This window comes from Tursiops truncatus, chromosome X (genome assembly GCF_011762595.2).
Source record: "Tursiops truncatus isolate mTurTru1 chromosome X, mTurTru1.mat.Y, whole genome shotgun sequence".
Taxonomy (NCBI): domain Eukaryota; kingdom Metazoa; phylum Chordata; class Mammalia; order Artiodactyla; family Delphinidae; genus Tursiops; species Tursiops truncatus.
The window spans coordinates 31,844,098-31,870,322 of NC_047055.1; the positions used below are offsets into that span (position 1 = coordinate 31,844,098).

At 37.0% G+C, this 26,225-nt stretch overlaps 1 protein-coding gene across 1 annotated transcript in view; it reads left to right on the plus strand.

Annotated features, from left to right (window-relative positions):
* The first annotated feature begins 12,690 nt into the window (after positions 1–12,690).
* Positions 12,691–26,225, plus strand: part of LRCH2 (leucine rich repeats and calponin homology domain containing 2) — a 94,556-nt gene continuing 81,021 nt past the window's right edge. Inside the window, exon 1 of the mRNA XM_019949417.3 lies at positions 12,691–13,036. Within this exon, the coding sequence (XP_019804976.1) occupies positions 12,691–13,036 (346 nt within the window). The remainder of the gene's footprint in view (positions 13,037–26,225) is intronic.

The following is a 26,225-nucleotide window of genomic DNA, read 5'->3' on the forward strand; positions in this document are numbered from 1 at the left end:
GATGTGAGGGAATAAAGGTCTAATATGTCTCCAAGTCCTGTTGAGTCCTCCTATAAAATCTCTCTTAAATTTGTCTCCTAAACATTTCTAATACCTCTACTTTAGTCTAACGTAACAGTTAATCTCCCCCACTCCAGTTGCCCTCTGCTTAAACTCATGGAATATATGATGATGCCAGATCCTCTCTGAGAAATTTATCTAATGAATCCAATCTAATCACTTCTTTCTGACTTCAAGACCAACCATAACCCAGTTCCATCTTACCTATGCAAGCTTATTTTCTATTCTCCCCAACATGCCCCCTTTGCTCTGGTCAGGCCACGCTGAATACTGTTCCTAAAACACCATGTGCTCATTTCTGTGTTTGTCCCTTCCTGAGATGTCTTATCCCTCTGCTCTGTCTAGGTCATCATTCTTCAAGGCTCAGATCAAGTTCCAACCCCTCCATAAAGATTTCCTTAACTCTATTCTCTGATTTCCCCGTACAAGTATAAATGGGATCACATATTCTCTAATTTAATTTTTATTTAACTATTTATTATATGCAAGTCTTTCTTCTACAACTACATTGCAAACTCATCGAGGGGATATAATTCACAATTACCTCAATTATCATTGGGGCTAGGCCATTTTTATTCTAACATTTTGGGCCATTTTGATACAGTAGATATTTGGACTCTAAGGACATGTTGATTTCCTAATTATGTACAAATATATATATATATATATTTTTATAAACTAGTTCTTCCACAAGATGGACTATAATGCAGCCTTTTATTAATTAATTAATTTATTTTTGCTGTGTTGGGTCTTCGCTTCTGTGCGAGGGCTCTCCCCAGTTGTGGCAAGCGGGGTCCACTCTTCATCGCGATGCGCGGGCCTCTCACTATCACAGCCTCTCTTGTTGCGGAGCACAGGCTCCAGATGCGCAGGCTCAGCAGCTGTGGCTCACGGGCCTAGTTGCTCCGCGGCATGTGGGATCCTCCCAGACTAGGGCCCAAACCCGTGTCCCCTGCATTAGCAGGCAGATTCTCAACCACTGCGCCACCAGGGAAGCTCTGTACAAATATTTGATTCAGAATTACATTCCACTATTTTTGTCAAGAAAGCATATTAGGAGTAAACTCAGCTCATCCAATTTACTTCTTTGATCAATTTATATTAACTGCTATCAAAGCCTTTAAATATTTTTTGCATTAATTTTTATTTTACTGAAATTTTAATCTTAAAAAATCTTTTCCATGTTCATTTTACAATGAATAATTTGTCAATTTTAACATTTTTATAGAGGTTTAATTGACATACAAAAAACTGCACATATGGAAAGTGTCAATTTGATAAATTTTGGCATATATATATACCCATGCAACCATCACCACGATTAAGATAGTGAATACACCTATCATCTCCAAGAGTTTTCTTGTGCCCCTTTGTGATTTCTCTTCCCATGCTCCCAACCTCTACATGCCCCCAGGAAACCACTAATCTGGTTTCTGTCCATATAGATTAGTTTGCACTTTTTGAGTTTTATGTAAATGGAATCATACATTATGTACTCTTTTTTTTCTGGCTTTTTTCATTCAGCATATTTATTCTGAGATTCATCCACATTGTTATGTTGTATCAATAGTTCATTCTGTTTATAACTAAAAGGTATTCCATTGTATGGACATAATCCAATTTGTTTGTCCATTCTCCTATTGATGTACATTTGGGTTGTTTTCAGTTTTTGGCTACTCCAAATAAATATTCTATTAACATTCATGTGTAAGTCTTTGTACATATATGAGCTTTCTTTTCTCTTGAGTAAATACCTAGGAGTGGAATAGCTGAATCATATGGTAGGTGTATGTTGAACACTTCAAGAAATTGCCATACTGTTTCCAAAGTGGTTTTACCATTTTTACATTTCCAACAGCAGAGTATGAGGGTTCCAGTTTTTCCACATCCTTGTCAACACTTGGTATGGTTAATTTTTTTTTTAATATTAACAATTCTAATAGATGTGTAGTAGTGTCTCATAGTTTTATTTTTCATTCAGTAATGACTAATGATGTTGAACATCTTTTCATGTGCTTGTTGGCCATCCAGATATTTTCTTTGGTGAAGTGTTCAAATCTTTTGCTCATTTTTTTTGGATGTTTGCTTTCTTTTTATTACTTATGACTCTTATTACCCTGGAGAGTTATATACATGGTGTAAATGCAAGTCTTTATCTTACATATGGTTTGAAAATATTTTCTCTCATTCTGTGGTTTGTCTTTTCATTCCATTAACAGTGTCTTTCAAATAGCAAAGGTTTATAATTTTGATGAAGTCCAATTTATCATTTTTTTCTTTTATGGATTGTGCTATTGGTGTCATATTTGAGAAATCTTTGTCTAAATCAAAGCCAGAAATATTTCCTCCTATGTTTTAAGTTTTAGGTTTTGCATAAGTCTATGACATACTACTGGTAAATTTTTATATGTGATGTGAGGTATGGATCCAACTTTGTATTTTTTTTTTCTTTTGTGGTGCGCAGGCCTCTCACTGCTGTGGCCTCTCCCGTTGCGGAGCACAGACTCCGGACGCACAGGCTCAGCGGCCATGGCTCACGGGCCTAGCCGCTCTGCGGCATGTGGGATCTTCCCAGACCGGGGCACGAACCCATGTCCCCTGCATCGGCAGGCGGACTCTCAACCACTGCGCCACCAGGGAAGCCCCCAACTTTGTATTTTTGCATATGGATATTCAATTGTGCTAGCAGTATTTGTTGAAATTGTCTTTTTTCCACTGACTTGTCTTTACACATTTGTCAAAAGTCATTTGTCCATAAGTAGGAGTTTATTTCTGGATTTTCTATTCTGTGCTATTGATCTATTTCTCTATCTTCACACCAGTACCACACTGTCTTGATTAGTGTAGCTTTGTAGTAAGTCTTGAGTTTTCATAGTCTTAGTCTTCCAACTTTGTTTTCTTTTTCCAACTTTTTCCACTCTTCTAGATGTTTTGCATTTTCACATGCAAAAAAAAAAACTAGCTTGTCAATTTCTCCAAAAAAGACCTGCTGAGGCTTTGGGGAAAACTGGCATCATAACGATATTGTCTTCCAGCCCATGAAGATGATATATCTCTCCATTTATTTACGTCTTATTTAATTTCTTTTAGCAATGGTCTGTAGTTTTCAGTGTACAGGTCTTCACATCTTTATCAGATTTTCTATCCTGCAACTTTGCCAAACTCACTTATTTGTTCTTGTAGCGTTATTATAGATTCCATTTATTTTCTACACAGATGATCATATCTGTGAATAAAGACTCCTTTCCAATCTGGATCCTTGCCTGCCTGCCTGCTTCCCTTCCTCCTTCCTTCCCCACTTCCCTCCCACCCTCCTACCTCCCCCTTCCCTCTTTTCTCTCCTTTCTCTCTCTTTCTTTCTTTCTTTCTCTCTTGCCTTCTCATTTTGTCTGGAAACTTTAGTAAAATGTTCAATGAATTAGTGAGAGTGGACACCCTTGTCTTGTTCCTGATCTTAGAGAGAAAGTATTCAGTCCTCCACCATCAGGATTATTGTTAGCTGTAGGTGTTTCATAGATACTCTTTTTTCTAGCTGAAGAAGTTTCTGGAAACTCTCTCAAAGCACTAAGATTGGGCATTTGCAGGTCTTACTTCTTTTGTGTCTCATACCCCAGTTATTACTGTTTTTGTTGACTGATATTCAGTGTTTTGAAAGCCATAGTTCTATATACATTGTCCAAATTTTTGGTTGTTTCAGGTGGGAGGGTAAGTCTGGTTCCTTCAGGCCACGTTGGCCTAAAGTAGAAGAACCAACATTCTCTTTTGTGTCATATATAATATAGTAATGATATTTAAAAACTAAACGTCCTTAATACTGGCAAAAATATTCTTACTTAAGTAATTCCCTGGTGATCCCGTGATTAGGACTCTGTGCTTTCACTGTTGAGGGTGCGGGTTCAATCGCTGGTCTGGGAACTAAGATTCCACAAGCTTTGTGGTGCAGCCAAAAAAAAAATTCTTACTTATATTATTACTGACAATGTAAATTAGTACAAACCTTTTGGGAAGCAATTGGCAATGTTTATTAAGAGAATTAAGATATTTCTACCCTATGATTGAATACATGAATTTCTTGGAATTTAATATAAGGAAATAATAAATAAGAAGAGTGTTTTATTAATAATAATATTAATAGAAAGCTTATGTATAATAAAGGAATATTGGTAAGAATCTAATTATCCCATAACAGATGTACATATCAAGTAGTATGTGGTTATATAATATAGAGTACTATATAATATATAGTATACAGTTATAATATCTGTAAAGAGTATGTAATGATAAAAATGCTTATATGATTTTATAAAATAAATAAATGTTATAAATATTTATAAATGAAATAAATAATGAATAAAATAAAAATTTGTGCTAGTAGGAAAGCCTGGAAACAAATACGTAAAAATCTTATCACTAAATACATCCCTTTGGCTGTCTTTGTGAATTGGGACTATGGGTAAATTTTCATAATGAGAAAAAAACCTTTAAAAATGCCATTGTAATAATTTGGGTTTACGGTATTTTGAAAAAGAAGCCAGTAAATATAAGTCCCTATAAGAAAATAGGCCATCATCAAAAAGTCTACAAATAATAAATGCTGGAGAGGGTGTGGAGAAAAGGGAACCCTCCTACGCTGTTGGTAGGAATGTAAATTGGTGCAGTCACTATAGAAAACAGTATGGATGTTCCTTAAGAAACCAAAAATAGAGTTCATATGATCCAGCAATCCCACTCCTGGGCATATATCTGGACAAAACTATAATTGGAAAAGATACATACACCCCAATGTTCATAGAAGCACTATTTACAATAGCCAAAACATGGAAGAAATGTAAATGTCCATCGACAGATGAATAAAGAAGATGTGGTATATATATATATATATATATATATATATATATATATATATATATATATGATGGAATATTACTCCGCCATAAAAAAGAATGAAATAATGACATTTGCAGCAACATGGGTGAACTTAGAAATTATCATACTAAGTGAAGTAAGTCAGAGAAAGATAAATGATATGATATCACTTGTATGCGGAATCTAAAAAAATGATACAAATGAAGTTATTTACAAAACAGAAATAGACTCACAGGCATAGAAAACAACTTTATGGTTACCAAAGGGGAAAGGGAAGGGGGATGGATAAATTAGGAGTTTGGGATTAACAGATACACACTAGTATATACAAAATAGTTAAACAGTAAGGACCTACTGTATAGCACAGGGAACTATATTCAATATCTTGTATAATGGAAAAGAGTCTGAAAAAGAATATATATATATACACATATGTATGTATATGTATAAAACTCAATCACTTTGCTGTACACCTGAAACATTGTAAATCAACTATACTCCAATTAAAAAAAAAGTAGGTTGATTTGAAAGTCGATGAAAGGTGTTAATGAATAAATTTAATGATTTTATGTAAGCTAAACAGGCAGCACTTAGCAACTGGTAATCACTGTTTTATGGAGATAGTTTAGAGGGAGTTAGCAGCTAAGAATTTTTGGACTGAGAAAAGATACTAAGTCAGATAGATTACTGCCAGAAGTTACAGTGATTAAGAGCCTTGGTTTAGCACTCAGGCATACTTCTATTCAAATTTTTACTGTGCCATTTCTCAACTGAGACCTTGAACAAGTTACTTAATTTCTCTGGACCATAGTTTCCTCACAAATAAAATGGGGATAATAATAATGTCCGCTGCACAGGACTCTTGTGCAATTAAGAGAGATAATTTACCTTTCACTGCTAGATATTATTAGCCAGTGGAGTATGTTAATGATAACGATAATGACAATGATACCAGCTAAAGTTCTTTAAGTTCTTACTATGTACTAGACATGTATTAAGTAATTCTAATCCTCACAATATCCCTATAAGGTAGGTAGTATTATCCCTATTTTTCAGATGAGAAAATGGAGGCACAAAGAAGCTAAGGTACTTGCCCAAGGCCACATAATTATTAAGTGGTAGAGGGGTGGAAGCAGAAAATCCAGTTAGGAGGCTACTGTAGTAGTCCAGAGAAAATAGTGACTTGAGTTAAGGTTATGGCAGTGGAGACGATGCTAGTAGTCAAACAGTACGGTGTGTTTATATCTTTGGTTTTGGCAAATTATCAAAAGTCTACTGCCTATGACCAGTAGGAGAAGTCATAGCCAGCTAAGGAAATTTTAAAGTTCTCTGGAGCTTTATGTATGTGTCCTGGAAAAAAAGGATTTATTCTAAGTAGAGGTACGTATTTAAGATGATTTTATTAAGGAGTGTTTAAGAAATACAAAATGGAAGAACTGGATGAAGTTATCAAGGATAACCTAATTGTTTACTAATTAGTACCTTAGAATTATCTACTCCATTATTTAATGACTATGGTTAGCTGTTTTTTTTTTTTTTTTTTTTGCGGTACACGGGCCTCTCACTGTTGTGGCCTCTCCTGTTGCGGAGCACAGGCTCCGGACGCACAGGCTCAGCGGCCATGGCTCACAGGCCCAGCCGCTCTGCGGCATGTGGGATCTTCCCAGACCGGGGCACGAACCCGTGTGCCCTGCATCGGCAGGCGGACCCTCAACCACTGCGCCACCAGGGAAGCCCTGGTTAGCTGTTTTAATAAAGAGACTTTTAAAACCACAAAAGAGTGGCAAAGTATGTTAGTTTCCTACATTAATATGCCTGTTAATGCCTGGAAGTGTGAAACATGAGGTCATCTCAACCAATATATTTTCTCCTACTTTGTGGAATCATACCATAATTGTAGACAAAGTACTTAAGCAGATGTAAATATCTTCTTGAGGGTCAGCATTGCCAACCTAAACTTATAATGTAAGTGGATGTTGAAATTTCTGACTGCCTCACCAAAGCAAAACACATCTAAAATATCCTGCAATATTTGATCACACTCTCTTGTTTAGGGAACAGAGCTTTGACCCTTCCTTCTGACAACTCACAAATAGGCTAACTGGGGTCATGTTCATGACCATGGTTAAGAAGAAATAGTCTTGTTGCCACACAGAGAGAAGCATTGGATTTTAGGGTCACATGTGATCCAGTTATCACTTGAGAGCTTCAGGTTTACAGATTCAGTCTTTAAAAGAAATTTCATCATCAATCAAAAAAAAACCTTATAATCTGGGTACACTGCCACCAGGCTCAGAGTCATTTCAATCACAGTCCCACAGAGATTTACATCATACGTTTATTTGATTGAGAGAAACAAAAACCCATAAACCTGTAACAACCACACTTTGCCATATATAGTGATGAAGATTTGAAGCAAAATTTAAGCAAAAATTAAGGAAAACAAATATAGACTTTGGTAGATGCCCAACTTGATTCTTCATCATTTCATTCCAACCTCCGTTTTAGACACAGATTTTGGTCCAAATGTTTCTATTTCATTCCGTTTAAGGAAATACAGAATCTAAACCGTTTTGGGATTTATCTTTTCTCCTGGGGTTTTAATCTATCTTGATACGGTAATTCTTTTAACAGGCTTTACTGAAATGCCATTAACATTGGATTTTTTTTTTTTCTCTCACAGGTATAGCCTGCTTAGAGGTAACACGATAGTTGCCTAGGTTTTCCTTTTAGGAATTTGGATTTTGCTTGAAAAGGCCCTATTTGATCATTTTCTCTCACATACTGCAAGAAGAGGAAAATAATTATTGTAAGACAAGCTTGCCCAAAAGGCATATGGCATGTTTCCATGTTTACCTATAAAGAGGAGACTTTCCAATGTAATACTAAAGAAGACTAAAAACTCTTCCTCAACCTTATATTTTCTAACTGGACGTAACAGGTTTAATAATTTTATGTCATGTTTTATTTACTTTCCTTTGGCCAAGGTAAACTAAGCAAAATTCAGCAATCTGTATCTTTTACATACTACTGTAATAAAAACTCTTCAGGACTTTTAACAGACCTGTGTTGCTTACACAAAGCAAAACATCTAAGATATATTTTTTAAGAAGGATTTGGAACAGATATTTAAATGGATTTCATGATATCAGGTAAACATACTAGAAACACAGAGGTCAAAAGCTGGGATTGCATTAGAGACAGTAAGCAAGAATTGGAATCAAGTTACTGGATCATATAGTGAAAACACAAGAGTTAGGAGAGGCAGAAACATGGGGTGAGTCAATAAGGATGTAAGTTCAAGAGCAGCACAGAGGAAAATGTCTATTAGTGCTGGTAGCACAATAGTACAGAGGAATTTAAGAACTGCTATGCTGATAATTCATGGTTCACTCAGCTCAGTGTTCTATTGGTAAAGTGAACCTAGAAAAAACAAACTGTTATAATATACTATGTGTTTTATGTAAATATCTCATGTAATCCTCACTACAATCTTATGAGATAGCTAATAATGTTATGATCCCTTGTTTATAGATGAGAAATCTGAGAGTTTGAGAGCTTTAACGACCTATCTTGCATCTTGTAAGTATCATAGCAGGGATTCTAACCAAGAGAGAACATAATAGTGCTTATTGTCATCAACATTGAAGATTAGGCATGTAATAGCTTCTTTTAAGTAATAGTTATCATTCATACATTTGTCCAAATCCCTCTTGAGTTAATAAATATTAACTTTGGGATTAATGAGTTTGTTAGGATTGGTTAAAGCAATGCAAAGGGGGAATTCCCTGGTGGTCCAATAGTTAGGACTCCATGCTTCCACTGCCGGGGCCTGGGTTTGATCACTGGGTGTGGCCTAAAAAAAGAAAAAAGAAAAAAAAAGACAGGGGAAGGAGGATCAGGGATGTCATATATAGTGTGCTATAAATTATGCTAAAATAAGTTAATATATACTACTCTGAAGGTTCCATGCCAGAACAGGGATTTTGGAAGGGACTGAAGATCAAGTTACCAGAGAGATGAAGGCCAAGTAAATTTCTCCTTCCATCATTTCTCTAATCATTTTAGGTGTACTTCTTAGGGCTTTCTCTAATTCAGGACTTGTGCTGAGAGTGGAGTGAGCAGAACTTCACATCACATTCCAGCAGCAGCTGTGGAATAGTTCAGTAAGATGTAAATTAATATTTTTCAGGGTTTCTGGTATATGTCTTGATGATACTCAACATTTCATTGTCCCCCCCCTCCACACCCCCGAGGTTAGTATTTAACTGATGTGAAATACTGATGCTTTCAGGAAACAAACTGCAGAGACTCCCATGGCTTTTTTCCTGGATCCTGCTCAGGATTAAAAAAAAATTCATATTATAGTTTGATCTAGTTAATCCCCAAGTTCGTTGCCTTGTTCTAGATTCTGAGATAAAACATATCTCACTTTTGATTTATTTATAGGCTGGCAAGAACATCCTGTAGTCTATCCCAATAATCTTGATCTCTAATAGAAGAATTTGGAGCTTTGGACTGTGACTTTACTTCTCTATATTATTTAAAAATGTTGAGTAGGGGCTTCCCTGGTGGCGCAGTGGTTGAGAGTCCGCCTGCCGATGCAGGGGACGTGGGTTTGTGCCCCGGTCCGGGAAGATCCCACATGCCGCGGGGCGGCTAGGCCCGTGAGCCATGGCCGCTGAGCTTGCGCGTCCAGAGCCTGTGCTCCGCAACGGGAGAAGCCACAACAGTGAGAGGCCCGCGTACCGCAAAAAAAAAAAAAAATGTTGAGTAACTACCAATTTGCTTGGGATAGCGCTGACTATAAACTGACCTGGAATTTCAGAAGTCCCCTCTAGAGTTCTCTTGAATACAAATCACGTTTGTAGTTGGCCAATGCTTTATTGAATAGAGGCTGAATATTTTGTTCAAAACCCCTTGTTTTCCTTCTATAATCTTTGATACATGTCATCTAGTCCTGGTGATTTGTCAACATTCAATTTTTAAGTTTGGCTTGGATAATTCTGAGTATTGTCTGTAATTTAACCAATTACCAATGTGTTCACATAGAGAATAACATCAAAGTGGTAATCACTGTAAAAATATCCTCTCGTATAGACTGAAACAAAAAATTTATGCAATATGTCAAATATCTTTCTGCCCACAATTACCAAGGAATTAACTGATTTCTTCCTTGGCTTTCTCCATTTTGTATATTTTTTATTATTTTATTTTCTTTCATGAGGGATTCACGGGTGTAGTAGAGAAATTAACATTTATTGAGCACCTAATTCTATACTGTTACTTGCACAGAGAATAGTTCCTTGCACAGAGTAATCACTCAATAAATGTTTACTAAATGAATGAATGCCAGGTATTGCAGTGTCACTTTACGTATGTGATCGTATTTATTCTTACAACAATCCTATGTGAGGTATATGCTATTTTTCTTCATCCATAAAATGGAAGAATAATAGTACCTATTTTACAGGATTGTTATGAAGATTGAATGACTTTATATAAAGCAATTAGAACAGTTCCTGGTAAATAGTAAGCACTATTTATATATTATTATTATTATTATTATAAGTATGATTGTTATTTTCCAGTGTTCCCTATGAGGAAACTGAAGTACAGAGATTTTAGGTCACTTTTCTGAGTATTACACTGGCAGTTAAAGGGTTGGAACAAATTTCTAAATTTCATGCTCTTTCTTCTAAACCTTTTACCTCCTGCTAAATTAATTAAACAAGAAGACCATTAGACTGAGATGGCTCTAATGCCATGGTGGCCTACATAAGCAAACCAAAATCTAAGCCTATAAAAGCCTCAAGGTTAGGAAATCAAAATTCTAAGGACAACCAATCACAAACAGCCAACTAGGCTTTAAGCTACAGCCAATCAAATAATTTCTTTTTTTTGCTTCCTCACTTTCTTTATATAAGTCTTTCCCTTGGCTCCTGTTGGTGAGTACTCTTAACCACTTCCTGTTTGGTACTGCCCAATTCCAATAGATAAATGCTCAAACTCTTAAAATTTTAATATGCCTCAGTTTATCTTTTAACGCTCCTTATGGCCTTGGTGTTCTTGTCAAAGAGCTCTAGAATGTGTTATTTTGTCAGATTTTCATGTATATCTAACCTATTTTGTAGGCTTCCTATTTTTCCTACTTAGATTATCTTTTAAATTCTTTGAAAGATTACTTTCCTTCTTAAATTTGGTTGTACATGGCCTTTTTCACTTGACAGGTGTCCTGATCCAGAGGACATACTTTTCCTGGAGTCCAATACGTTGTTTTAAATAATTACTAAATTTTTTACTGGCTAGTTATTAAACATTCTTTTCCTAATCTTTTCTCTACCTAATAAATTTAGTTTCCCTTTCCACCCCTCTTGAATTGAGAACTTCTGGAAGTTCTCAATTAATACCTGATTTGATTTGCGATGTAAGAAAGATGAGATATAAGGTACAACTTTCTCTTCTGACACCAGTGGGTTTAAATAATTTGATTTCACTTGCTAATTCATTGTGGAGGTCTGATTCTCAGTTCTGTTCCTTCTGTGGGTCATGCATATGGCAAATGTAATTTCTTGCAACATAATTATCTTAGTTAACCTATACGGCTACAAAGCATTTTAGACAAGTTGTAATTCTTTCCCGTACTTTTTTTCCAAAGCAGAAATTTTTGTGGAGCTTTCTCCAAGAAAATGAGACTGTTGACAGATTGCTTAAACTGAAATGGATGTAAAAGAGATGCGCAGGATATTCAAATTAATGATAACTGAATATGACCAAGCATTCTGATAGTTTTCTTGTGTAACTTTTCTATTAGTGAAAAACATTTGAATAACTCTGAGTGGGAGTGGAGGGATGGCAGTGGCCTGTGTGGTTGCGTTCATGTTCTAAGAATGAACTCCTAAAATGCAAGATTGATTAGCTTCATATCCACAGTGTTAAATCTTCAGAATTCTACCTAAAACCAAAACCTGTATTTCAAAAATAAACTTTAAGGTTGTTTGATGATCAAAGAGTTTTACATCAGCCATGCTGACATGATGAGAAGAAACTCGAGATATTTTGGAGATCTTGGCACAACTTCAAAGACTTAGAGGACAGAATGCCGAGAACTTTTCCAAGTTTTGGAAGGCAGCAGTTTGGCTGAGACCCACACGCACTGAAACGAGAGGCTTCCTTGAAAACACTTTAAAAGTCTTTTCCTATTTTGGAATTCTGAATTATGGCAAAATTCATATAGGCTTAAAACTCAATTCTGCACCCATTTTCCTCCCCAAAGTTTCTCTCCGTGTTAACACTGCTAAAGGATTCCTGAGGCATTTGCCGTAAGCATTTCAGTCAGGTCCCTGATAGTCCTTCTAAACGCTGTTTCAAAATATTCTGAAATGAATCCCTTTCATCTCTATCTAATATATTTACCTTTGTTTTGCAGACGCAAAAGGTGAAGCAACACGGAGATTTGGGGGCATATCGCCAAATGACTTACAGTCAAGCTGGTGTCGCTTCGCAAGACTTTGGTACCCAAAGCAGCGGAACCGGGATTCAGCATCCTTCCTCTGATCACACGTTTCTTAAAGCAAGCATTCTGCGCGTTTGAACAGCGCCTCTTCATCCCCAACACCTCCTCCCAGCCCGCCCCCTAGTTCCTTCCCACCCTCTACCTCGCCCCCCCACCCCGCCCCCAGCCTGCGCATGCGTCCTAAGAACCCCCTACACTCGCGGCACAAGCTGAGAGTATTGTCGGGGGCTATTCTCTCTCCCAGGAACATGGCGGCGAGTCAGGGAGGTGGTGGTAACAGTGGGGGCGGCGGTTGTGGTGGAGGTGGAAGTAGCGGTGGCTGTGGCGCGGCCGGAGGGGGAGGTGGCGGAGCCGGAGTGGGAGGCGGCGGCGGCGGGACCCTGGTGGTGCCCATCCCGGTACCGACTCTTTTCGGTCAGCCGTTCCCCAACGGGCCGCAGTGGAACCCGGGGAGCCTACAGCCTCAACACACCGTGAGGAGCCTGGACCGGGCCCTGGAGGAGGCGGGCAACTCCGGCATCCTGAGCCTCAGTGGTAGGAAACTCCGAGACTTCCCGGGCAGCGGCTACGACCTGACGGACACCACCCAAGCAGGTGACAGGACGGGGAGGGGGAGGGGAAGCTGGGCTGAGAAGGAGGAGGTGGGGGGAGTGGGTGGCTGCGTGGCTGCGTTGTTGGACTCTGCTGGTCTGGGCGGGTGCGCGGGGGCGGCGAGACTGACAAAGTCAGAGCAGCCAGTTCTGAATGTGAGGGGAAGAGCAGGGAAAGGTGGGGGCGGGGGCGGGAATGCTGACTGAAGGGTGTATGGAAATCGGGTGGGATGTGAGGGGTGAAAGAGCATTATTGTTAAAGCGAGTTTCCCCAGTAAGGGAGGTATTGACACCTTCCTGAATGCACTGCTAACTCTCGTGGATGTTCCCATCTTTCCCGGAGGAAAAAAAGGCAATACATAACATCATAATCTATACATATTCTTTAAAGCCATACGTGCCTGCAAGAATGGTATATCCCTTTTCCTAGTACAGCAGCAGTATTGCCACGGTTTTTCTGTGTTTTTATTTTGTGTGTGTTTTAATCATCCTAGAATATTCTTGCCTTCTTGTCACATATGCCTTTAAAGACTGAGATTTGTCATTTTCCTGGTGTTGAGATAGTGGTGGTTAAATTAGTATTTGCTGCAGTGGAAAATTAAATCATCAATCACTTATGTGTCTGGTTTACTAGGGGAAAGAGTCCTTGTTCTGAGTTATGTTGGAGTCTTAATTTTTATTGCAGATATAACCAGAAATTTTAAGGGCATTTTTGAGAAACAAAATTAACTCCATTCTTCTTGGAGTTGTGGGTTAATGGTTTATCATTTTGGACAAGAAGTTGGCTATTGTAATGTTCTTCATATACTCTCTGGTACTCTTTGTTGTGGATGGCATTTTTTGTTATGAACACACTCTCTTTCCCCTCTGCCTTATAAGCCAATGCCGATTATTTTAGGTGTGTTTTGGTTTGATGAAGGATTTTTTACTTTTTGTAATCTTTAAATTTGTTATTTATGTGTCTGTTTTTATTTGCTTTGCTGAAAGAAATCATGGACAGATTGATTTTAATAGATTTAGTGATTTTGAAGCAATATAGTAAGTAAATTCACTCATAATGAGAAGCAATAAAAGACCTCTTATTTTCAGAATAACACTGTTTCATTGTATTACGTTTCTAGATATTAGATCAAGGTGTGTGTTTGGGTGAGGGTGGGGAGAGGAGGAAAACCTAAAATTGAAGCCTTCTACCCAATTATTCTCTTAGGAATTATCCTAAGAACTAGAAATGTGTAATTGATCAGTGATTTTGTATTTTGGAAAGCATGTTTGAGTATTTACTCCTTCACTCTGAACAAACAATATGTTCACATATTCATGATACATTGGCAAGATATTATACTACTTGGTATGTTCTTCAAAGGCATGAAGAAAAATGGTTTCAGACTGCATCATTATAGAGATATGTTGTTTTACTTGTTACCTATAAAAGATTTCTTTATCTATAGGACAAAGTTGAAGCATCCTCTCTTGGCATTCAGGGCTTTCACTGCCTGGCTCCAATTTATTATTGCAACCGTAACTCTTCAAATGCTCCTACATAGAACCCTCTGTTCCAACTAGGTCAGCTCTCTGTCCCTCAAATATAGTTTATGAATATTTGCCTTATCTTTGTAGAAGGTCATCCACATGCACGAGATTTCCTTCTTTTCTCCACCTATTTAATTTTGTTCAAGCTCCAGCTTTTCCAAGATGCTGTCTCCAACTCCCTTAGTCCACAGTAGTCTCCTGTTTCTTTGAATTCCTGTGGTACTTATAGTCTTTACCACTTACCTGCTAGTGCTGGCTTTATTTTCTTTTTATGTTTTGCTTTCCCTGAGAAGATGGAGAGCTCCTTAAAGGCAGGGAAAGAGTCATATACTTGTTCAGTTTTCTCATTATATATTGCTTATATTGTACTTAATAATATTTTTCATAAATATGAATATCATCTTATGTGGTTATAACCACTGGCTTTTAAGGCTTCAGTTTGTTTTCTGAGGCAAGTTTTAACACAAACCAGAACCATATTTGTTCTTGGTAAAATTCATTCATCATAAACTTTATCAGTGCCTACAGTAACAGAGGACTTTTTGAGATAATTCCACCGCATTTTACTTTTTTAAAAATTGAATATATATTCCTTGTGGGAACACTTCAAAATTTAAATGAGAAATCTGTGAGTGACTCATTTGCCATTCATTTTTGACCAAATTCAGCCATGAACTAGTTAGGGACAATAATCTTATATGTAAAGAGACTAGTATCCATTATATATAAATGGAACTGAAGACAAACAGAGCACGTTTGAGATTATACATACATGCCGTACATACATACACATATACATACAGACATACAAATATGTATATACAGTATATTCTCTGCTTGATGAAAACAGTTCTGTTTGTTGATATTGTTATACTTAAAATGACTCTCAGTGGGATACTGTTTCAGTACCAAATTGATTAGACAGCAGTGGTTTATTGGGTTGGGAAGAGATTGAAAGAAGGGAAAATAGGTAGAAAGCTATTTGTTAATCTAGGTGTGAGGTGGTGAGAACCTAGGTTGAAACAAAATTGGATTAGAAGGGGAAATTGATAAATTTCAAAGGAAGGGAGAGGGCTTTTCACATTATTTTGCTGTTCCTTACATATACATAAGATGAAATAGACCTGTGGTTTACCACCTTGCCTGCATGTTAAAATCACAAGGGAGTGTGTTTTATTTTTTAAACCTATGCCTGGGCCCCACCCTAGACCAATTTAATCAGTCTCAGGGGCAAAGAGAGGGTTTTTTTGTTTGTTGGTTTGTTTTGTTTTTTAAGAATTCCCAGGTGATTCTAATGTGCAGTCAGGGTTGGGAAACTCTAAAATAGCTCAGTTTTTAGGCACTCAAGATATATTTATTGTTTGAGTGAATGAGAACATTGATAAAAGTTTGGTGACTAACCTAAAGCTACTTGTCAAGAGGGTCAAAACCAAAGCTAGGAACCAAGTGTTCACGTTCTAGTTCAGTATTCTTTTTGATAGACTTGAGTAAAGCAGACCCATTTTTTTCATCATATTATGTCTGTAGTGACTAGAAACTTACCAGGAAACTATAATTTCTCCAGTTCCCTACTGTTGGATAAATTTGCGTTAAGAAAAGAATGCCCCTAGAATATGTAGCAGCAAAATCTTGTTTTGTCTATTAATAGTCTTCCTGTGAGGGAAAGTGGATAATAGGTTGCTGATGGCAAAGTTTATCTTTGGTACCTTTTTATTTCTCTTTGTATTTCTGGTGTCTGTTCTTCTTCACCTGTCCCCTCTCTCCTGCCGCCCTCCTTATTTCTTTTTCCGTCTTCAACCTCACTCCTCTTCCTTTGCTGGGATGGAGCTCAACGCTAAATAATTATGGCAGCCTTTCCAGGCAATTAACATTTAAAAGGGAGAGTTTGCCAATTTACTTGAATCTCCATTTGGTGGTTTGTGCTTGTGACCTTTTTTGAATTGATATGCCTTGCAGATACTTTTTTTTTTTTTTTGGCCACGCGGCATGTGGGATCTTAGTTCCCGTGGAGTCTTAACCACTGGACGGCCAGGGAAGTCCCTCCAGATACTTCTTGATTAAAATCCTCACCCATATAAAAACATAAAAATAGGGATCAGAAAGTTGGTTACCCATTTCAGGAAAGTAGCTAACTCTGGTTGTAATGTCTTATCTTTGCTGGTCTGTGGGTAGATTTGGCAAGACAAAGGGAAATTGCCTAGAACTTTAAAAAGTCTGTCTGGATACTGTGATAATTTGTTGACTTTAAGAGAGCTTGGAAGTGATTTTAACGGCTACCCAAACAAATCCTGAAACTTTTCATATTTGACTTTGTCACCAGTGCTACAAATAAGTCTCAGTCTACTTGCAGCTGCTCCCTCTGCTTCTTCATACTTCTTTATGTCCATAAACAATAGGTCTGTGAAACAGATTTAGGAATTCTTTACATACATCAGATTGTGCTGTGTCCTGGTTAATCACGTGTTTTCCTGTAAACCTGGAGTCAACTCTAGTATTTCCTACATGTGCTGGTTCACCTCTTCAACTGTGGGGCATGGTGCATTGTATCGGCTTGTAAAATGGAGCCAGTTAAACTGTGCAGCATCTGATTTTGTAACATAGGTGAAGGCCATCTTAGTGCATTCAGTGGAATAACCTTGTGATTTTGTGGCCTGATTCAAATATCTGCCTTGCTTTATGTAATAAATATCTTACTGAAAAATTGAATGTGAAGGACACTTTTGACGGTTGACTCATATTTTAATTGCTTCAGATTGAATTTGAATTGCTGAACCTTGCAGTGATTTATTTTATTCAGTGATGAATTCTTCTATAGCATAAATAGTTGCCCCTTAATTTCTTTCTTTTGCAAGTTCACACTTTAAAATAAAATGTTATCTTAAATTGGAGGGTACGTTTATCATTAAAATAATACGATTTATACAGCTCTTTATAAATTCTGAGCACTTTAATATATATTACCCTATTGTATCCTAATAATAACCCTTTGAGCTTTGTAGAGTGCATAGTAATTACTCTTTGTTGTTGAGAGAGGTTAAGTGATTTGCCGGAAGTTAAATGGCTAGTGTATGGCAGAGTGTGGGTCAGAGGCTAGGTTTTCCAACTCTAGCACTATTCCAGTGTTATTTCCATTGCAACACTTTCTCTTCTTATAACAAAGCTACTATTAAAATAAACACTGTGCTAATAAATAGGTTATTTAATCTGAAAGATGAATGCTTATTTAGTTTCATAGATTATATAGTTTTTGTTTGTGGTGCAGTGTGTTTTGTTTTGTGCATGGTATTTGCATAGCTTGTCTTCATGCCCCTCTGTTGGTTTTAGAATAGATTCATTAAGCAAGCTTTTATTGAACTCTAACTTTGGAAACATGATCCTCGAAGGGTTTACAAACTAGGTGAATGTGTACAGTAATATATGTAACAATTAGAAAAGAGTTATAATATATAATGTTCAAAATTGTATGTTTTAATAAACTGTACAATTAAGTGATATGGAACTGGGGCATGAGGCTTAATTTTATTGGGGGTTAAGTTAGTTTGAGAAAGTTTGAGAAAGTTTCCTATAGAGTTAGATATAGCTGAATCTTGAGGTAAATGATCAGTATGGGATCAAGTTATGATTAAGCAGGAGGGACAGTTGCAGACTGTCAGGGGAGAAATTGCACTGATACGGAGTTGAGAATGACATTGCATGTTAAGGGCAGATGTTAACTGCAGGTTCAGTCTATATTTTCTCAAACATACTTGGAGGCTGAAAGGAGGGAACTAGTAGAGAGTTCAGTGTTAAAATGCAAGAGGGGGAGGGGGGATCTTCATGGAGTGGGTGGAAATTTGTTAGCAATGGAAGGGAGGAGTTACCTGACTTTTGCTAAGGTGAAGGGGAAGGTAGATGTCTGGGGAAATTATTGTCTTAAATTTTAATCTTAAGTGAGGCAGTGTTATCTGGGAGAACAAAGTTACAAGCATAGGAATAAGTACTCAATAGAGCAAAATGCTTTAAGGAGTCATTATGGAGAGTAAGCCATAGTTTAGAATTAGGACTGTGTTAAGCAGCTAAATTAGTTGCTTTTGAACAATATGAGCTTACGATGTTTTATGAAAAAAATTATATATACTGCATGACAGGTAAAAGAACAGAAATGGTTGATTGGGATATTTTTGAATTGGGGTTATAGTGACACTTGATTAAGTTTAAAATTTAATATTTTGATTTAGATTATTTGTAACATAAACTCTGAAGCATTTATTTATCATCAAAAGCATAAAGATGTACAAGATCCAGAACCTCATTGACAGCATGAGAGATGATGTTAAGGACACTTCACAAATAAAAATAATTGAATACTTAGAGCATATTGATTTCCTGGGAGGTGATATTTAAGTTCCAAGGCATACAGTGAAACTTTGCAAAAGGGCATATCACTCTCCTAGTCTATCCCAGCAGTACACTCTAAGGGATACTTAAACTGTATGATGCCCACCCCGATTGTACAGAGGCTGTTCATCATCATGATGTAGAAGGGGAAACCTTTTTCTTTTCTCTACACTTTGTGTGTATTTAGGTAGTTCTTGAAGCATTGTAACACTCTTATAATCAGTTTTCTGAAAAGTTTCAGAACGTTTTCTCTGCTTCCCTTTTATAGGAAAAAATACCTTATACTCCAGGGAACCATTTAATGTAATAAAAGAAAACTGTACAAGTGAGTTTTATAACAATAATTTAAATTTGTGTTTAGTCTCACTTTAAACTAGTGTATTCAGTCTGCTAAAGGTCTAACTTTTAATCTTTACATTTCTCCTGTTTCAAATAAATTATAAATTGATAGCATTCCACTTACAGAATACTAGTCAATGGACTGTAATGGATAATTAAACAATGGATATTGTCTCATATATTTTTTGACCGCAAAATTTTTTTAAAGTTTTTTTTCCAAATAAGAAAGTAAGTTCTTCCCTATTTGTGGACGTTGTTAATCTGTGTACTCTTATAATTTGTGACAGAGATTGTTGTCACTTTTAAATTAACTGTTTAAGTTCCTTTCAGTGGAATTTTATGTATAATATTAGGGATTCAAGGTGACAAGAAACAGAAATAAAATAACTGTGCCATAAAATTTTATTTGAACTCTATTGATACTAACCAATTCTAGAGCATTTGTGTATCTGGATTTCATTCAGAAATGACTTCTCTACATTATTATGTCCCTGAGAGACTCTAGAATGTGCAGCATAGAAATTTTCCCCTCTTAAAAAAGTAATTACAATATATAAATCCTTAATACTTTGAGCTAATTGGTTGGGGATGTCTGTGTCAATGAGAAATCAATTACTTTTAAAGATATTTATACATTAAAAATAGTAAATTGAACATAGCTATCTCCTTAATTTACCTTGATTAGTATGTAAGAATGGATTTGTCATATCTATTTTATATAAATGGACAGGGTGATAAAGTTGCTGCCTTTAAGGAACTTATGATTTCCTAGTGCTATAAAATAAGTACTCAGGTATCTATTATATAGGCTAGATCAAGGTTTCAAGGAGTGGGGGAACTTGCCCCCAGGAGATATTTGGTAATGTCCGGGGACATTTTTGACTGTCACAACTTGGGGATACTACTGATATCTAGTGGGTAGAAGCCAGGGATGCTGCTAAGCATCCTACAATGAACAAGACTGCCCACACAACAGAGAGTTACCTGGTCCAAAATGTCAGTGGTGATAGAGATTGAGCAGTGCTGGGCTAGAGTAAGATAAATGTCTTAAGTGAAAACAGAGTGATGTGCAAGTTTGAAGAGGGAGCGGTGACATGATTGTGTTGGTAGAACATCAGAGGGGGCTTTATAATGGAGATGGAGGATGGGCTTTGAAGGGGGAAGGATCAGATTTTATACTTAATCATAAAAAGAGGATACTATATGAATATTGACTTCCTAGAGTCTCTTCAAACTCAAAATGTCAAAAAAAGATCAACTTTTGTTATTGACCCTAGGCCCCCTGATCTCCCAGACCAGAAAGTTGGGAATTATTCTTGACTCTTCACTGTCCCTCACCCTCTATATCTGGTTAGGACCTAAGACCTCTTGATCATAACTGTTTGAATAGCTTTCAGATCTGTTTCCTTCCTGTCTGTTCTCACTGCCATTGTTGTTGTTCAGGTCCTCCTCTCCTCACCTTTAACTGGACCTATCAACAGTTTTCCCAAATGATCTCTCTGCCTCATGTTCAGTTTGCTTCAAGTCCAATTAGTCTTTCACACTGTAGCTGGAGCACTCTAATATGCAAATCTGATTGTCACTTGTTGCTACTAAAACACCTTCGATCCAGTAAGCCAGCTCCTTAATAATACGTTGCTTATTCCTTGTTTTGAACTTTACAAAAATGTGAAAAAGCTAATACACAACTCTGCTTTATATAACTGGTAATTTTTATATTACATTACTTAATATTAAGTTGCTCAGATTCATCCAAATTGTTGTATGAAGCTGTAGTTCATTCTGTTTTTTTAAAAATTATATATTTATTTATTTTATTTATGGCTGCGTTGGGTCTTCGTTGCCGCACACAGGCTTTTCTCTGGTTGTGGCGAGTGGGGGCTACTCTTCATTGCGGTGTGCGGGCTTCTCATTGCGGTGGCTTCTCTTGTTGTGGAGCACGGTCTCTAGGTGTGCAGGCTTCAGTAGTTGTGGCGCACGGGCTTAAGTTGCTCCACGGCATGTGGCATCTTCCCGGACCAGGGCTTGAACCTGTGTCCCCTGCATTGGCAGGCGGATTCTTAACCACTGCGCCTCCAGGGAAGTCCCTGTAGTTCATTCTTTTTGGTGGCTCCATTATCTTTCATTGTGTGACTATAGTATAGTTTATCCACTGTCTCACTCCTGGCCATTTGGGTTGTTAACATATTTTTGCTCTTGTGAGCAGTGCGGCTATAAGCGTTATTATACATGTCTTCTGTTGTGCACGTGCAAGAATTTCTCTTGTGTTTATTCTTGGGAGTGGAATAGCTGGATTGTATGGTATGTTAATGTTCAAATTAAGGAGATAATGCCAACTGGTTTACAGTTTACCTTTCCATCAACCTCTGTAAGAGATCCTGTGAATTCGTATCTCCTCCAACACATAGTATTGTCAGATTTAAACGTTTTGGCCAAACGAGTTTATTATTTTTAATTTTTTTGGCTGCACTGAGGCATGCGAGATCTTAGTTGACCGACCAGGAATTGAACCCGCACCCCCTGCAGTGGAAGCGCGGAATCCTAACCACTGGACTGCTAGGGAATTCCCCCAAACGAGTTTAAAATGGTAGTTCAATGACGTCTTTTTTTTTTGTAGTATGAAACTATTTTTTTAATTGAAGTATAGTTGATTTACAATGCTGTGTTAGTTTCAGGTGTACAGCAAAGTGACTCAGTTATTTATATATATGTGTGTATGTGTGTGTATATATATATATTTTTCAGATTCTTTTCCATTATAGGTCATTACAAGATATTGAATATAGTTCCCAGTGCTATACAGTAAGTCCTTGTTGTTTATCTATTTTATATATAGTATCTGTTAATCCCAAACTCCTAATTTATCCCTCCCCCCTCCTTTCTCCTTTGGTAACCATAAGTTTGTCTTCTATATCTGTGAGTCTGTTTCTGTTTTATAAATAAGGTCATTTGTGTCGTTTTTAAAAGATTCCACATATAAGTGATATCATATAACATTTGTCTTTCTCTGTCTAATTTACTTCATTTAGTATGATAATCTAGATCCATCCATGTGGCTGCAAATGGCATTATTTCATTCTTTTTTAAGACTGAGTAATATTCCATTGTATATACATCTTTATCCATTCATCTGTTGATGGACACTTAGGTGGCTTCCATGTCCTGGCTACTGTAAACAGAGCTGCAGTGAACATTGTGGTACATGACTCTTTTTGAATTATGGTTTTCTTAGGGTATATACCCAGTAGCGGGATTGCTGGGTCATATGGTAGTTCTGTTTTTAGTTTCTTAAGGAACCTCCATACTGTTCTCCATAGTGGCTGTATCAATTTACATTCCCACCAACAGTGCAAGAGGGCTCCATTTTCTCCACACCCTCTCCAGCATTTATTGCTTGTAGACTTTTTGATGGTGGCCATTCTGACTGGTTCGAGGTGATACCTTTCTTGGTTTATATTTCCCTGATCACCAGTTTCATTAACATATCTTCAAATGTCTTACCTACTTGGCCATATATGTTTCCTGTACTGTGAAATAATTTATTTTGCCCCAAATACTAATACTATACTAATCATTTGTCAGTTTTGTATATTGTATTTTCTCCTAGTTTGTAACTTGTCTTTTTTGCTTTTTAAGGAGTCATTTGCTGAACAAATGTTCTACATTTTAATAGTCAAATTTATCAGTCTTTTATAGTCACTATTTTTTGTGTCTTGTTTAAGAATGTGTAAAATATATTCATGTATTTTTTTACTAAAGGTTTTAAAGGTTTGTTTTTGGTGTTTCAGTTCCTCATCAATGTGGAGTTGATTTTTATGTATAGTGTGAGGTAGAGGTCCTATTTTGTGTTTTAGTACATGGACCATCTTTTTCCAGATATATCCCTGCCTACTTCTTTTCTTTTTAACATTTTACTGAGATATAATTCACATGCCAAAAATTCACTCATTTAAAGTATATAGTTTATTGGTTGTTAGTTGTACACTCATCACTGCAGTCTAATTTTGGGATATTTTTATCACTTCAAAAAGAAACCCCATACCCATTAGCATATCCCCCCACCCCGCCACCAATCCAGACCTAGGCAACCTCTAACTTACTTTTTGTATTTTTAGATTTGTTGATTCTGAACATTTTATATAAATAGATTCTTACAGTATGTGGCCCTTTGTGATAGTCTTCTTTCGTTTATCATGTTTTAAAATTCATTTATGTTGTAGCATATATCAGTACTTCATTCCGTTTTATATCTGAATAATATTCTATTGTACATTTTGTTTGTCCATTCATCAGTTGATGGACAGTTGGGTTGTTTCCATTCTTTGGCTATTATAAATAATATTGCTATGAATATTATGTAAAAGTTGGGTAGATGTATGTTTTCATTTCTCTTATACATGTAGGAGTAGAATTGCTGGATCATATGTTTTTTTTTTTTTTAACATCTTTATTGGGGTATAATTGCTTTACAATGGTGTGTTAGTTTCTGCTTTATAACAAAGTGCATCAGTTATACATATACATATGTTCCCATATCTCTTCCCTCTTGCGTCTTGGATCATATGTTAATTCTATGTTTGACATTTTGAGGAAATGCTAAATTGTTTTCCAAAGTGGCTGCACCATATTACATTTCCAGTAGCAGTGTATGAGGATTCCAGTTTCTTCATATCTTCAACAACACTTGTTGCTATCTGTATTTTTGTTTACAGTCATCCTAGTAAGTGTGAAGTATAATCTCATTATGGTTTTGATTTGCATTTTGCGAATGACTAATGATGTTGACCTCCTTTCATGTGTTTATTGTCCATTTGTATATCTTCCTAAGGGAATGTCTGTTTAGATTCTGTCCACTTTCTAATTGGGTTGTCTTTTCCTTATTACTGAGTTATAAGAATTTTTTTTTCTTTTTCTTCTATACATAAAACCCTTACCCAAGTATATAGCTTGCAAATTTTTCTTTCCTAGTCTGTGGGTCGTCTGCTTTGAAACACAAAATTTGAAAATTTTGATGAAGCCCATTTTATCTTTTTTTTTCTTATGTTGCTTGTGCTTTCTGTGTCATATCTAAGGAGCCATTGCCTAACCCAGGGTTATGAAGATTTACTCTTTTGTTTTCTTTTGGTTTTATAGTTTTAGCACTTACATTAGACATATTATCCATCTTGAGTTCTTTTGTTTGTTTGTTTGTTTTTCAATTATAACTTTTTTCTTACCAGTAAATACTGTATTTTACCCCTCAGGTGTGTTGGTACTTTTTTGTTTTTCGGTACGCGGGCCTCTCACTGTTGTGGCCTCTCCCGTTGCGGAGCACAGGCTCCGGACGTGCAGGCTCAGCGGCCATGGCTCACAGGCCCAACCGCTCCGCGTCATGTGGGATCTTCCTGGACCGGGGCACGAACCCACGTCCCCTGCATCGGCAGGCCAACTCTCAACCACTGCACCACCAGGGAAGCCCGGTACTTTTTTTTTAAATTAATTTTTTTTATTGGAGTATAGTTGATTTACAACGTTGTGTTAGTTTCTGCTGTACAGCAAACTGAATCAGCCGTGCATATACATATATCCACTCTCTTCTAGACTCCATTCCCATATAGGTCATTACAGAGCACCTAATAGAGTTCCCTGTGCTATACAGTAGGTTCTTATTAGTTATCTTTTATATGTAGTAGTGTGTATATGTCAATCCCAATCCCCCAGTTTATCTCCCCCCTTTCCCCTTGGTAGCCATAAGTTGGTTTTCTACATCTGTGACTCTTTCTGTTTTGTAAATAGTTTCATTTGTATCATTTTTTTAGATTCCACATATAAGCGATATCATATGATATTTGTCTTTCTCTGTCTGACTTTCTCTGTCTTTCTCTGTCTGACTCAGTATAACAATCTCTAGGTCCCTCTATGTTGCTACAGATGGCATTATTTCATTCTTTTTTATGGCTGAATAATATTCCATGGTATATATATACCACATCTTCTTTATCCATTCCTCCATTGATGGACATTTAGGTTGCTTCCATGTCCTGGCTATTGCAAGTAGTGCTGCAATGAACATTGGGATGCATGTATCCTTTCGAATTATGGTTTTCTCTGGATATATGCACAGGAGTGGGATTACTGGGTCATATGGTAGTTCTATTTTTAGTTTTTTAAGGAACCTCCATACTGTTATCCATAATGGCTTTGCCAATTTACATTCCCACCAACAGTGCAAGAGGGTTCCCTTTTCTCCACACCCTCTCCAGCATTTGTTGTTTATAGATTTTTTGATGATGGCCATTCTGACTGGTGTGAGGTGATACCTCATTATAGTTTTTATTTGCATTTCTCTAATAATTAGTGATGTTGAACATCTTTTCATGTGCCTCTTGGCTATCTGTCCATCTTGAGTTCTTTATGTATGGTGTGAGATCAGGGTCCAACTTTGTTCTTTTGCATATGTATATCTAGTTGTCCCAGCACCATTTCCGGAAAATACCTTTCTTTCCTCATCCAGTTTTCTTGTTACCCTTGTCGAAAATCAACTGACCATAAATGTGAACATTTATTTCTGGACTCTCAATTCTATTCCATTGATTTGTATATCTGTTTTTTTTTTTTTTTTTTTTTTTTTGCGGTACGCGGGCCTCTCACTGTTGTGGCCTTTCCTTCCTGTTGTGGAGCACAGGCTCCAGACGCGCAGGCTCAGCGGCCATGGCTCACGGGCCTAGCTGCTCTGCGGCATGTGGGATCTTCCCGGACCGGGGCACAAAGCCGTGTCCCCTGCATCGGCAGGCAGACTCTCAACCACTGCGCCACCAGGGAAGCCCTGTATATCTGTTCTTATCCTGGTACCACTCTATCTTGATTTCTGTAGCTCTGTATTAAGTTTTGTAATCAGGAGGTGTGAGTCTTCTTCCAACATTGTTCTTTTTCAAGATTGCTTTGGCTGTTTCGAGACCAATATGAAT